Consider the following 15,934-nt stretch of genomic DNA (forward strand, 5'->3'; position numbering starts at 1 on the left):
CCTAACCTGATTTTTTCGACCAACAATCTTTACAATTAGGATTGGGTTGGACTTGAGTTGAGCCTGAACTTAATTAGTCCACAGTTGAATACAGGGTATTTACAATCAAATGCACCAAATAGTCCACTCAAAAAAAAAAAAAAAAAAACGCTAATCAAAAGTGAGGCAATTCCTAATGATGACCTAATCTTGAAATTCAAAAAAAGAAAAATTCAGAAAGAATGAGTTTTTAACAACAAACTTTAAAAGGAAGAAAAAAAATCTAGAAAAGTTAGAAAATTTGAAAAAAATAGATTAAAAAATTTGATTCATAAAATTTAAAAATAAGGATTAATTTTATTGACACCCTGTCAGTTTTGATCAAATATCACCATCAAATATCTTTCGAAAATAACTATCACTTAGGTTCATTTTTACTTTTCCGTTAAAAACATTAAAAAGACAACTTTACCCTATTTATTCCTAAATACCAAGTTACTTAAATGACCATTATACCCTCATTATTAAACCCACCTATCACCACCACCTGCATAGCCGCCAGTACACGAATTCAGCGAAAAGATAACATATATATATATATATATGTATAACATAAGAAACAATAAAGATATATAATATGATTTGTAAATTTATAAAATATTTAGGAATATTTTGATCTTTTTATCTAATTATTTAAGTTAAAAGATTTGTTTTGACAAAGTCAAATGATATTTAAGTCATTTTGTATTGTGTCGGAGCTGTGCAAATAACGATTGAGGTGAGTGAAAAATAGAACAAAAATTTATAATATAAATGATAGCTATTTTTAAAAGATATTTAAAAATAATATTTAACAAAACTTGAAAGGAGTATATGTAAAATTAATCCTAAAAATAAATTTAAGAAAATGTCTCTCTAGAAAACCCAAATAAACGTACCCAATGCTACAAATATCGTTAGACAAACAAGGAAAATTTGAAGAATCAAATAGCATGGTGATTTGACGAATCTTTCATGAATATGAAAGATTATTGGTAAAACATCATATAGTACACGGCAGACAATACACTAGAACATGCACTCTTTCCAGGCACCATGATGACCATCGGTACAATATTTGACAGGTGAGCCCATAACAAATACCACACATCACATCACGAGCCGACAAATAGACATATAAGACATATTTGTCTATTAGTATATACATATATATGCACATATATATATATATAGACAAATATAAGAATGATATACTAGTGCTCACTTCACAAACTTTAGGTGACAGAAGAAAATAAATGGAGAGAGAGAAATCCCCTGGTGGTCAAAACCCGGATATATCCTCGTCTGCAACCACCACCGCCGCCGCCGCCATGTCCGATGACGTCTTTACAAAATATAAATCTGACGTCCTTCGTTTCTTCAACAGAGTCGGAATGTCCACACACGTCCCGCAGCGTTTCGATACAAAGCACTTCTACTCCGATTTGATCGGAGGGCTCTTGAAGGTGCAATATCTCGAACGTGGCCGAATCTCCTGTCTCCTCGCCGTCAAGCCTCCCGTTACCGTAACTCAATCTCTTCTACTTGCTTATTCTTATCATTCACTATCTAATGCAAATCAGGGTTTTATATTTTATTTTATTTGAAGTTCTGTTTGGTTGGTGAGAAATTCCAGAAAATAATATCAATCAAGGTTTTGATTTATCTCCGTTTGAATAATGAGTGAAATTTTGAACGTTGACTTTTGGTTGCTCGGAAAATGTAATGAAAGTAGATAAATTTATGAGTGAAAGTTTGAATAATTCTCCTTATTTAACCATGTGATTGGAAGAGGTATTAAATGATTCATTTCAAAAAAACTCAATGGTTAATTATAAAGAGCGTGTCACTAGAGAACTCTCTTTGTTACTCTAACGCTGTGCTTTGGAGCCTTGGAATTGAAATTGGAATTGGAGAAAAAAAATCGATTCAATTTTCGGAGTTACTTTTTTTTCAATTCTAAGGCTCCAATTCAATGCAGCCTACTAACATAGCCTGAGTTTATTAGTTTTAAACGTAGTTTTGATCCTTAGAAAAAGGAGAGAACATGAGGATATGACTCTGTGTATGCTGTTCTTAAATTATGTAACATCTAAAAGTCAAATTTTAGAGTGTGGCTTGTTTAGGAGAAAGAGCTTCGGCCTTCTAGTTCTAGAAGAGCGTTTGAGCTTCGGCTTCTAGGAGCCCGTGGGATTGACTGAGAGGGAGGTGGTGGTGTGTGACTGACATATATGGACAGTACCAATATCGATGGAGTCAAAAGAACCACCAACACTAAGCCGTTGATCTCTTATCTTGCAGCCCATAAGTGCAATTCTTCCTCACATCGAGGATGCCACTATTGATCTTCTTCGAACGTGTTGTCAAGGAGCCGTTGATCTCGGGGTTCTTAACATTTTGAGTTGAATTTTTGATTGCTCACACATTAGATAACAGTACTTGAAAGATTGAAATCCAGTTGAAGTTTGAATCTTCAACCACAGGAGATGGATAACTCATTGAATGCTGAAGACAGATATATATATATATTTCTTTTTCTACATCTGTTTTAGCATTAAAACTCAGATTCAATGACTATGTGTCTTAGTTGAGTTGAGTTTGTAATTGCTTTCTTTCTAACAAGAAGAACACAAGCAAGGAAAAACACATGTTGATTTGATTTTATTTAGTTTTTCTTTTCCCATCTTATATATATATATATATATATATATATATATATATATTTAATTTGTCAAGAAAATGAAAGTTTGATGTTACAGTTTACGAGTTCTGTAGAATATTTACCACGGATTACATGGAGGTGCTGTTGCAGCTGTGGCAGAAATGGTGTCAATTGCTTGTGCTAGAACTGTTGTGGGCAAAGATAAGGAGCTCTTTCTTGGAGAATTGAGTGTATCTTATCTATCTTCCGCTCCAGAGAATGTGAGTCCCTCCTCTACCCCATTACTTCAATTACATTGGTGTATTTTTTAAGAATTTAAAATTAATTTATTTGTTCTGCTCAACTCTAGTTTTAGAGAAGTGAAATTTAGAGTCAAGTTTGACCACAGTTATCTTTTAACTATATGTGAAAGTTATTTGAAAGGGCCTAGATACACAATTACTCTGTTTTTTACTCATATGAGGCATATGTTTAATCCACTCTGGGAGGAAAACTAGTCCACCAAAGCATACACTTCGTAGGGGTCTGCTTACTTTTGTTCACCTTCAATCATTTTTTCGCATGTCTTTTCTCAAGGAACACCTGAAAAATGCCTTCTAAAACAAGGAGGCTACTCTGATTGACTGATCCCCTAATAAATATATATATATATAAGAAGGGAGTGGGAGACCAAAAAAGGAAATAACTCATTGACAGCTTGAGTTAGTTTCGACAAGTATTTTATTACTTATGATGTGTAAGTTTTTGTTTTTGAATTTCTCATATAACTGTCTAGTAATGGTTTAACCTCAGTTCATTAGAATTATTATTGTTATTTCCTAATTGCGTTTTACTGAATGGGGGCTGTTTTCTACATTCACAGGCGGAATTAGTAATTGATGGTTCTGTAGTAAGGAGTGGAAGAAACTTGACTGTAACTGAAGTTTCGTTCAGACTTAAGAAATCTGAGAAGTTAACCTACACTGCACGTGCTACGTTCTACAACATGCCTGTTGCAAGTTTGTGAAGATTCCATTACTTTAGGCATCTTGGTATGCATACTTGTCTTTGTAACATGCTGGTATTTTATATATTATTAGTTCAATTTTATTTGACATCGCATTACATTTTCCGATATGTTGCTCACATGTTGTGCTAAGAATCTGGTTATTTTATATATCCTATATCGATCCAAGCAAGTATTTGTACTTGGGATGCATAATGATCAGATATTTCTTAAAAATTTCTGTTAAGTTGAAGAGGAAGATGTTCGATGCAAATTAATCAATATTTCTTTTGCCTATGAAACTGTCTTTATAATTTTTGAATCTTCTATGTGAGACATGTCAACTATATAGATGATTTATGCATCCATTACTAGTTGGAATCGAATAAATACCCCCTGTAATGAGGTATTAGTCTACTTGATACCTGAAAGTAAGAGGTAACAGATCGACAAATGATGTCTGAAATTCAACTTCCCATTCCCCTATAAGGAGGAGAAAAGAATCAATTTTAGACATATATGCGATGGTGTAGACATTTGAATGGGTCATTACCTTGAAGACAGGACATTAATATTCTCTAAGGTGTTATTTGTCTTTTCTTATATTTTTCTGGTTGTCAAAGCTTTTCATGTCTCTCTTACCTTATCTTCTAAAGGGATTGTCTGTATTACAGTTTCTGGGGGTCTTTTTGTTGCTTAAGATGGAGTTTATGAGTCTATTATTTGAGACTAGTTTCTTTCTTCTATTTATCACTGCTGCATTTCCTTGAACATATTACAAAGGTTTGTGTTGATGTCTACTTTAACCAAACTAATCGAAGGCCATGCATTCTGAGAAGTCTTCGCTTTTTTATTCAAAAACAATGTGAGAAGTTAGGTCTGTCTTCTGTCATCTGGTTCTGAGGATCAGAAAGGATTTGAACCTTAACGCTGATTGAGTGTGGCAATTGTTAACCATTGTAGGTCCGGACTTGGGTCCGATATTGTCTGTAAACCTTGAGGCATCGGTTCCTACCCTCATCAGTTAACTAAGCAGTCTACCTTCTGAAATTAGTTGCAAATGAGTGTTCTTTTTCATTCATTCAGCAACTGTTGTTTTTAAGCTGTTGAGCTTATCTGTCGCAAGTATTTACTGTTTAAACGTTGTATTTTATGGGGGTGACGATGGATTGAAGTAACTTTGCTGTTGATTTTACTCAGATTATGACATGGTTTCTTCAAATCTGCAGTATTAATACGAGTCTAAAGTCTCGCGCGGTGGCAGAAATGTGACCAACCGCTTCGCTTATGAGACAAGAAGAATTGTTTGCAGTATTGTAGAATTCCATTTTCTGTCACTTTCTACACACTGGTTGTAAATGTATAAGAGAATTGATTAAAATATTGTTATATAGTGTCAGTACATTTCAACTGCAAACAGTGAGTGATTTTTATTAGTAATGGAATGCTGGTTTTGGATTTAATTCCGGTTGTTACCAATAAGATTGGATTGATGGACACTACTAGCTTTTTATATGATTACAAGTTACAACTGCTAATAAGGAAAAGAGAATATATAAAATATTGGGTATAGATTTTTTTTTTTTCAACTTGTGGGGCTAGTGTAATTGGCTTGGATCATATAATATTCGTCAATCACTAATTGATACTTGCATTTATTCGTGTCTCACTAATAATTGACCATACTACATTCAAACGCTATGGTACCACTCAGGACTACAACTCGGATGAGGAGGGGGCGGATTTGATGTATAACTTGAGCCTAACCCACAAAATGCCCAACGCAACCCTATTTTCAATCCGAGCCTAACCCATCCTTCCACTTTTAAATTCTGACTTGCAACTCGGATTTAGATTCTATGTTAAAAATTAGGATGAATTCGAGTTACTCATATAACTAATCTTTACATCAAAATTTTAATATGATCTTGAATTAGTTTTAAATTAAATTACTCTTAAACAAAAAAAATGTTTAAACACATTTTATAAATTTTGAATAAATTACAAACAAATTCTTACAAAATTAATTGTCTTAAATGTCAACATACAATAATAAGTTAAGATTTAACAAATGAAGTTAAAAAAGGTAATCGTAGTTTAAATATTATATATAATGTATTTAAAATTAAAAATATATATGAAAATAATATTAGAATTCGGGTTTGGATTTGTACGGGTTGCTAGTACGGTACTACCTCAACCCAAACTCAACTCTAATTAAGTTCAGGTTGATATTTTTCAATTCAGACCCAATCATATTTGTAAAAATAATTGTCCAAGCCCACGAAAAATCAGGCGAGCTCGAATTGGGTTCGGGTTGCCCAACCGAAGTTGCACCACTAGTATCACTCAAAACTAACTTTAGGAAACTGCAGGGTAAGCTCAATGCAGAGGATTCGCACCCCCTTGAGTCTGAACTCAACTGCAGTTACAGTCAAGTTTCTTCCACGCCTTACTACAGAACCATCAACTATTAATTCCGCCTGTAAATGTAGAAAACAGCCAATTCAGGAAAAGCAATCAGAAAATAATACTAATAATAATAATAATAACAACAATGCCATGAATGACTACAAGGTTCAACCATAACTAGACAGTTATACGAGGCATTCAAAAACAAACTAGACAACATAAATCTGTGTCATTATGCCTCAGTTCTAGCCTTAAGTACTTTTCTACTTGGAGGTCTAAGTCAATGCCAATGACCTAAGAACCCCGTTGTAACATTGATATTATGGTCAAAGCAAATTCAGCGCACAATAGAATTGTAATAAGTAATTCAATAGTTGTCAACACTCAAGCTGTAAATGAGTAATTTCTGTTTTTGGTGAGGTGTCTGCTTTGGTGGACTAGGCTACACTCCGGGCACAAAAGGGGTAATTTGGACACCTAAGTAAATTAAAAATATGCCTCATAGGAGTACATATATTGGTCTTTTCTAGAGTCTTCATGTGGATATATATTAGGGTAGAACATTGGAGATTATTATGGAACTTTAAAGAAGTGTTTCAATATCTTAGATTATTATTTTTAATTATTCTAGATAATCGATTTGAGCCATTGATTATATTTAATCAAAGACCATTCATTTGGATGATAGATGTATATAAGTAGGTAAGATGCCTTATTTGCAATCGTCAATCCTCATCTTCAATTATAGAGTAAAGAAACTTTTTTAAGTGATGTGTCACAACTCATAGATTAACTAGTAAATTACAACAACCCTTCCAAATCCGTCAAACGTCCAATTAATAAGAAAATGATGACAAACTATATGTGCAACAACGCGAGCTGCTTTTCAATTGAGAGAGAACAGAGAGAGAGCTTTTCGATAGAGAGCCTAGGAAACCCTAATCCATAAGGATTCAGCTCTAAAATCCATCCAACGGTTCTCCAACCTAATTGATAAGGATTCAGCTCTACCCTAATTTAATTTTTAGAGTTTTATGTAAAATTACACTAATTTAATCTAAAATATTTTATGTGTTTCACCCTTTCCTTTTATGATTTATAGATTAAATTCTACATTTTTTATGTCCTCCACACCATTCTTAGATTTTGAATCGATCTTGCTTTAATATGGGTGCCTAAGACCTTATAATGGAACTTCAGAATTTGATTTGGTGGCGCACATTTCGACCTCTTTGTGTAAAAAATAATAATAATAATTTTTTTTATATATATTTTTATTTAAAAATAATAAAAAGAAAAAAGAGATTGTATTTTACTTATCTTTTATATTATAAAAAGTGGAGTTCAAGTGTAATTTATGGGACAATTTTGAGTGTTTTTAACTGAAAATTGTGTCATACCACTTTTAATAAAAGCAAGTCGAATGTGAGTACATTTATATATGGATTAAGTATTACATTTTATTTATTTATTTTTTTGACTATACAAACAAATATTCTTTGAACTCCACTATACAAGAAATATACCGTATATAACTTAAAAATGTGGTCTCCACTTTTATTAAAAAAAAAATAAAAAATTATGTCTATTCTAGGACATGTATATATGAGGCTATGCCAAAGAAATAAAACACCTCAATTTAGGTGTTTTTATTTTTAATTTTTTTATTCATACATCCACTTTACTCTTTTTGAAACTCGGACTCTTACCATATATTTTAGATAGAAATTCACCTTATTTATGTGTTAATAAATGATTCTGAAGCTCAAGAATAGTACCGAAAAAGAATATTGGTATGTGTGCATTTGCTTCAACTTTCGACCAAAAATATATATATATATATAAGTAGGCATCTCCTTCTTATGCTGATATATATATAGAAGTATGCATCTCCTTCTTATGCTGATATGGTCCGACAATTGCATGACATGTGTCCAAAAAAATTTAAAAAAAAAAATTAAACTTAAATTATGCAGATCTTTTCACGGATCATCCAAAAGAAAAGAGGATTTTTTATTTTTTTTTATTTGTTTGAGTTTTTCACTCACACGCTTGTGTGAGTCTAGATAGACCTCTCTCTCTCAGTCACGATTCTCTATTCCCACCAAATCGCCATTGATAACCACCATCTCCTTAATTCTGAAATCCTAATATCATTATCTCTTCTGTCAGCCGGCCTCCATGCTTGTTGATCTCCTCCATTCTCAAACTCTAATACTTTAATTGCAAACTTTAGAGTTTAAAGATTATTTAAGACAGACGGGTATAGATATAGATGCCAATCAGCAACAAGAGAATTGATCCTTCGTGTCTAAGCCGTTAACTAATTCAAATGGAAAGCAATCCCAAGAATCAAAGATGCACACCACTAGAGCGTAACAAGAGTACCAGGGCATGGATGGCTACAATCAAATGCTGATTCCGCTTTGAAGGTAAGGCCTACTGGAATTTGGAGGCACATTCATTGCCTATGTTGCAATCCTATCTCTTGAATGACACAAGATGACAACTATTCATCTGAAGGCGAATTGACTTCTTTAAAATTTCTATAAAATCGTTGGGGGTTGATTTACCAAATTTTTTTTTTTTTTTTGGACTATTTGTTTAGTTTCTTATGTAACGAATTGCAAAAATGAATGGTTTTCTTTCTATATTAACATTTGGGTGATCTAATGTTTTGGTATATAAATTTCCCCGAAAGGGAATTCATTTGTGGATTATTTATTAGATTAAAGCTACAATTTGATTGTTAATGAATTTTTATGTTCAATTTTTTATCTTTGAACTCAAATATCTCGTTTGGGATGCCAATGAATTGGAATGTAATTCATGCCTAAAATTCCTCAGTAGTTTTGTTTTCGTTTTGAGTTGTGGTTGATGCCTCTTGCAGCTAGTTTGCTGAGTTTAGATTGGTGGCCACTTTGGTGTTTGAGTACTTAACCTTGGTACATAATTTATACTGTTGGGGATCAAAGATAGTATTTTGGAATATTATGCAAGCATTTAAGCGAACTTTGGAATATTATACAAGCATTTAAGCGAACGAACATGGGTATATTTTATCTGCATTAATCACTAAGTCAATGTCTTGTGACCATCTTTTGTGTGTCTGATTATTAATAGTTCAAAAAATTTGTAACTTGAGGCACATTCTTGTACTTTGGTAATATAATAATCCATGACAGTAGTTAGTGTTTAGAAACAATGGTGGCATCAGTGCAAATGATGGTAAAAATTCATAGAAAGAAAGTCATTTTGTCGAATCTTAAATTTCAAATTGTGCTTGAAAGGTACGGAACCTGCAACTACTCATAAAAAGAAATAAGAAATAAAACAAAATAATGTAATTTAAATTAGATTACCTTAAAATTTAAACACCAAATAACATAAGTAGCTAGATCATGAAATTAAAGGAGTTTAATACAAATGAAAAGAGTACAATAGTGTTAATTAAGAAGACAAAGTGTTCTCATTGAATTGGCCAAAAAAATTCAATCTCTTCCCTTGGAATATAGGGTGTTGTTGCTGTTGCGGGATTCAAAAATTGAACAACCAAGTGTAGACACAAAAAATAACATATGCGCGCAACACGCATCCTCAAAGCTCCGTATAGTACTCATATTAACTAACTAGAAGGAAAACTCTCAAGCTTGTTGCCTTCTTCTGCACTTTGTGCAAGGTTCTCATAATGTGACAATGCCTCCTACAAGCATTGAAAAACTTTAATTATAAGAAAGTTAATATAAATAAATCATTGTCATTTTTCTTTAACAATTTCAATCAGTTACTTACATGATGCAATTGAGTGAAATGTATTTTGCCTCGCCAATCTGTGGTTACTCCAAAATTTTCAGAAGTTGATTTCATTATTGAATGGCTTATGAAAGGCATTTCTATTCCAAGGCCGATATGAGATTCCTGTCAAATATAAAGTACATATTAATTACGCAATAATTATAAACCATTAAAATTAAGAGAAAATATATTGAGATTAAAATTTGGTTTCAAAGTAAACCACTTTAACCAGCCAAACGAAAAGAACCCTAGGTATGTTGATTAAAGATTTAGTTTGTTCTTCATATTCATTCAAATTTTGTCCATCATCTGATGCATTGAAATAAATTCTTGATGGACGGAAAGATATTAGATTATACAAGTCCATAATTGTCTATCTGCTGCTACTTTTACCTGATCATTTGGCAGTCACGCAATAAAACTGACCTGGGTACAGATAAATGAATTTTAGCGACTGTAAACCCTTATTAATATACTATTTTCTTCTATATTCTCTTAAATAAACATGTAATAATTAGTCATTATATCATGAAAGTAATCAAAATGATTTGCAAAAATTAGCCTTCACAGTAGATAATTCAAAATTTACTCAATGGAAAATCAAGCAAAAAACATAATTTTTTTTTGTTATTTTATAATTTATCTACATATGACAAATAAAAATTTTATTACCCGAGTAAAAATATCAAATGTTTGTTGAACTCCATGGCCAACTTGCTGCTGTTCTAAGTTACAACAACTAGAAATAGACTCCTATATCACTCATTTAAAAAAAAAAAAAAAAAATCCCCTCTAATCAAGTGCGCCTATCAATCTACCACGCGACTGTGGCTTTTCTTTTAACCCCAGAAACTCCTATTGGAACACAATTGTTTGGTGGAGCTATCAATTCAACTTGCTCATTTCGACCAACTGAACTTTCAAGACCACTTAAATTGTTCGAGTAAAGTTCTTTATTCATTTTCTCCAAGTTATTAAGCAGCACAAGAGCATACCCATTTGCATATGCATATAATTTTTCATGTTCCGATGCTAAAGATGAAATCTCACTAAAATTACAATACAAATGACTGTAACGCTTTCCCACATACACTTCAGGACTATCATTAGCTTCAATTCCATGATAGTTGGTGATAGTCCTTGCCTTTGCATCTCTTGTCCATCGTTTCATGATATATTTGGACGGAATTCTTTTTATATACTTCTTATCCAACACTTTCAATGCATAAGCACATAAAATTCCAATAAAAGTAAACTTCATACAACTACAACTAATTGTTTGCCAAATTGAACCACATGCTCTTGAGATTTTCCAATACAAGATACTTTATATTCCACCTTTGTCCCTTCTTTAGTCATTTTGTATATAATGTAATCACCCAACGTCATGTACTCTTTCTGAAACAATTGAAAAACTTCTGGGGTATAAATTTCTACACCATGACGTAATGTCTCCACACTGGTCAACAGTGTAGGCATACTTTGCATCGTCTTGAAATCGACAGCTAGTTCTTCATACCGCCGATCATTTAAAACCCTTTCATAATGCTCAAAGAAACGCAAAAAATCATGTTTTGGCTTCAAATAATTCTTCAACACATTGTTCATGCTTTCACTACGTTGGGTAGTTTTCATGTTCGCAGTGAAAGTATGTCGTCCATAAACCATTGCCCATTTTTCTCTTACTTCAAATAATTCTTTCAACCATTTATTCTCTTTGAGACAATGTTTTTCCAACATATTATTCCATGCCAATAACCACTCATCTTCATCTTCACAATCATACACAGTTGCCAAAATCATGAGCAAATTGGTTTGAACAGCGAAATACATGACTCAAATTCTTTGCAGCATTTTGATAAATATGCCAAACACATAGTCGATGTTGAGATTCAATAAAGACATCCGATATTGCTCTTGCCATTGCAGCAGATTGAATTGTGAGAATTGTCTTAGGCTGTTTTCTAGACATTGCACCAAGGAAAGTCTCAAACAACCACCTAAATGATTCAAAGGTTTCATCATAAAGTAAAGCTGCACCAAAAATGACTGTTTGCTTATGATGATTCACCCCAATAAATGGTGCAAAAGGTCGACCATATTCATTTGTCCTATAAGTAGTGTCAAAAGCACACAACAACTCCAAAGAGGCTAAAGTCATTAACTGAGCGTGCATCATCCCAAAAAATATTAGTGATCATATCATCCTCATTGAGTTATATTGAATAAAAATATGATGAATCCTTTAGCTGCATGTTATGAAAATATTGTAATATAGCTTCGACATCTCCTCTTTCCATAGCCATCTTTCGCTTTCTATGTATGTAATTTCGGTTATCCTTGTATATAAAACCAAGATGCTCTCTCCCCCATCTTCTCTGCTCATTAAATCCATAGTTGATTTTATCGATATTCCTGACTTGTCCGTATCTTTAGCATGGGCTTTTTGAGCCTTGGAAATACTTCAATTAACTCTCAACATATGTTTCATGGGAGTTCTTATTAACTCGTGATTATGGATTTTGTTCAATGACGCAACCTTGAATTTTTCACTGTTTTGAATTAGGCATGTCATATGAGCCAAACAACCAACTCTTGTAATAGGTTGACGGTACAAATGATTTTTTATCCATTTGTCCTCTTTTCTCTGACCTTCTTTTGAACAACAAAAACTAACCCTCGTAATGACACCTTTTATATTTTTTCTTTGATGATTTCTCCTTATATTGAAGCCAAGTTTACTACCATAGTTGAGGTAGAACTTATATGCTTCCTCATTGGAATTAAACTTCATTCCAAGTTCTGGTTCATCTTTTTTTTTCTTGCATTTCTTTTTTCAAAGAACATTCATCAGTGGGAGATGAACCATGATCAACTTGCATACTAAATTTGCAATTATCCGATGACTCACCACTTAAGTTTACATAATCCATCTCTTCCATTAATCTGCAATATAATTTAATAATTAGAATTGATTTGTGACTATTAAGAACTGAAAATCAAATAGTGAATTTTTTTTCTATAACAATTAAACAAAATATCCACAAATTACCTCAAAAAAAAATTTTAAACTAAAATGCTATTGTAACCTTTATTTTTCTAACTTCATGAGTAATAATCGAAATGGAAGGCGAGCACAAAGAACTATAGATTAACTGATTAAGGACTAATGCATGCTTTAAATGGTTTTATATTGTTTCAGGTTATTTTGTATCCAGAACTAAATAATCCTTCAATTTTTTTTTAGCAAAGAGAATAGAACTCTAATGTGAAATCACAAAAAAAAAAAAAAAAAACCTGCTACTCCACAATGCAAACCCTTGCTTTTCTATTGCGTTTGTTTATTTATGGTCCACAACTTGATGATCATTTATTTTTTAGTGAAAAGAACAGAAATCTAACATAAAATCACAAAAATAATCGAAATGAAAGGAGAGTGCAAAAAACTATAGATTAATTGATTAAGGACTAATTCATGCTTTAAATGGTTTTATATTGTTTCAGGTTATTTTGTATCCAGAAATAAATAGCAAAGAGAATAGAAAAAATCACAGATACTTTTTCTTTATCTAATAGTTCAGGAAGGAAAACTCCTTTTTCTAAAGGGAAAGAACCTAAATAAAAATGGTAAAATCACAAAAATTCGTCCTTTATCTAATCTCTCAAGAACTTTTTTTAAGGGGGAAGAACCTAAATAATAATGAAAAAAAATGTTACTCCACAATACAAACCCTACTGGGTTTAAGCTATTAGAAAAATAAAATTACAAATGTGCTAATATAATACTATCTCCGTCCCAAAAAAAAGTGTCCTTAATGGGGAACCGTGTCAGTTCAATTTGTGAGAGTTATGGTTCTCTAAAAGTGACACTTTTTATGGGACGGAGGGAGTAGTTGAACATACCTGCTTCAAGAATCAATCTTGTCTAAATGCAAAACGTTAGGGTTTTGGCAAGTGTTGGAGATTAGCAAGCAGTGGAGGTGGTGGAGGGCGGCTGGCAGAAGAGATGATGATATTAGAGCTTCAGAATTAGGGGGATGGTGGTTATTAATGGCGATTTGGTGGGAACAGAGAAGGAATCGTGAATGAGGGAGAGGTCTATCCAGACTCACACGCATGTGAGAGAAAATCTCAAACAAATAAAAAAATAAAAAATCCTCTTTTCTTTTGGATGATCCGTGAAAAGATCCGCATAATTCAAGTTTAATTTTTTTAATTTTTTTGGACACATGTCATGCAGTTGTTGGTCCATATCAGCATAAGAATGAGATGCCTACTTATATGGCCTAAGACAAGCTTTTTCCATATATTAATTGTGCATGAGCACTTCTAGGAAAATAATAATCCGTTTCATCATTTCGTGTAAAATGAGAAGAGAATTGGTGTGGATTTACTAATGGGCCTGGCCGATCAATCCGCTGAATCTCCTTCTTGGTATCACAGGATGTGTGATATTTAAAATCCCCCATACCGTCAAAGCAGTGACGGATAGACCCCTGCTCGCGCTAGACTCTCTTTCTAAATCGAAAATGCTGTGCAAGTCCTTTACTGTTTAATTGGATGTTTGACGGATTTAAAAGGATTGTTGTAATTTACTAGTTAATCTGTTAATTGTGGTTACACCTACAACCGAAATGGAAACCGAGTGTCACTTAAAAAGTTTATTTACTCTATAATTGAAGATGAGGATTGATGATTGCAAATGAGGCATCTTACCTACTTATATACATCTATCATCCAAATAAATGGTCTTCGATTAAATATAATCAATGGCTCAAATCGATTGTCTAGAATAATTAAAAATAATATTCTAAGATATTGAAACACTTTTTTAAAGTTCCATAATAATCTTCAATGTTCTACCCTAATTTATATCCACATGAAGACTCTAGAAAAGACCAATATATGTACTCCTATGAGGCAAATTTTTAATTTACTTAGGTGTCCAAAACTACCCCTTTTGTGCCCGAGTGTAGCCTAGTGTGGAGCAGACACCTCACCAAAAACAGAAATTACTCATTTACAGCTTGAGTGTTGACAACTATTGAATTACTTATTACAATTCTATTGTGCGCTGAATTTGCTTTGACCATAATATCAATGTTACAACGGGGTTCTCAGGTCATTGGCATTGACTTAGACCTCCAAGTAGAAAAGTACTTAAGGCTAGACCTGAGGCATAATGACACAGATTTATGTTGTCTAGTTTGTTTTTGAATGCCTCGTATAACTGTCTAGTTATGGTTGAACCTTGTAGTCATTCATGGCATTGACCATTAGAATTATTATTTTTATTATTATAATTAGTATTATTTTGTGATTGCTTTTCCTGAATTGGTTGTTTTCTACATTTACAGGCAGAATTAATAGTTGATGGTTCTGTAGTAAGGCTAGGAAGAAACTTGACTGTAACTGCAGTTGAGTTCAGACTCAAGGAATCTGAGAAGTTAATATACACTGCTCGTGCTACCTTCTACAGCACACCTGTTGCAAGTTTGTGAAAGATCCCTTAAATTTAATATATTAAACATGGCTTTCTTGGTCTGTATACTCGTCTTCGTAACATGTAGTTCAATTTTATTTGACATTCCATTAGCATGTTCTGATATGTTGCTCATAAGAATCTGGCATTTTATATATCCCACAGTCAAACCATTTATTTCTACTTAGATATGCCCGATAATGTAATGCAAACATTCGAATGGGTCATTGAAATGAGTACTCTCTAATGTGTTATTCGCCTTATATTTTTCTAGTTGTACAAGTTTTTCATGTCTTTTTTCCTCCTCGTCTTAACTTATTTTCGAAAGGGATCTACTGTATTACAGTTTCTGGGGGTCTTTAGGTTGCTTATTATGGAGTTTATGTTGAGTCTCTTATTCGAGACTAGTTTCTTCTATTTCTTCCCTTGTTTTCCTGTATTGTATGCATTGTGGGTTATTTGAGTTGCTGAAAATGAATTTCATATTCTACAATTCCTTTTTGACTTCATATACATATCTAACAATAATAAACACACGAGTCAAATGACAAAGGATATGATAGTATTTGCACAGTAACTC

General features: G+C 32.8%; 1 protein-coding gene across 1 annotated transcript; it reads left to right on the top strand.

Moving 5' to 3' along the window:
* The first annotated feature begins 1,251 nt into the window (after positions 1-1,251).
* LOC132299047 (uncharacterized) lies at positions 1,252-5,245 on the top strand. The gene is made up of 4 exons (XM_059795481.1): positions 1,252-1,544; positions 2,794-2,940; positions 3,543-3,711; positions 4,895-5,245. The coding sequence occupies exons 1-3, from the start codon at positions 1,275-1,277 to the stop codon at positions 3,684-3,686; spliced, it is 561 nt and encodes a 186-aa protein (XP_059651464.1). The 5' UTR covers positions 1,252-1,274; the 3' UTR covers positions 3,687-3,711; positions 4,895-5,245.
* The last annotated feature ends 10,689 nt before the right edge of the window (positions 5,246-15,934 follow it).

This window comes from Cornus florida, unplaced genomic scaffold (genome assembly GCF_030987335.1).
Source record: "Cornus florida cultivar Cherokee Brave unplaced genomic scaffold, ASM3098733v1 CherokeeBrave_3.0.0_Hap2_Chr03, whole genome shotgun sequence".
In the NCBI taxonomy this organism is placed as follows: domain Eukaryota; kingdom Viridiplantae; phylum Streptophyta; class Magnoliopsida; order Cornales; family Cornaceae; genus Cornus; species Cornus florida.

What these genes read in the sequence shown, in the direction of transcription:
- LOC132299047 (XM_059795481.1), top strand. Translation starts at nt 1,275, where the DNA reads ATGGAGAGAGAGAAATCCCCTGGTGGTCAAAACCCGGATATATCCTCG. An exon ending in CCGTCAAGCCTCCCGTTACC is followed by an intron (nt 1,545 to 2,793) that starts GTAACTCAATCT and finishes CGAGTTCTGTAG; the next exon opens with AATATTTACCACGGATTACA. An exon ending in TATCTTCCGCTCCAGAGAAT is followed by an intron (nt 2,941 to 3,542) that starts GTGAGTCCCTCC and finishes CTACATTCACAG; the next exon opens with GCGGAATTAGTAATTGATGG.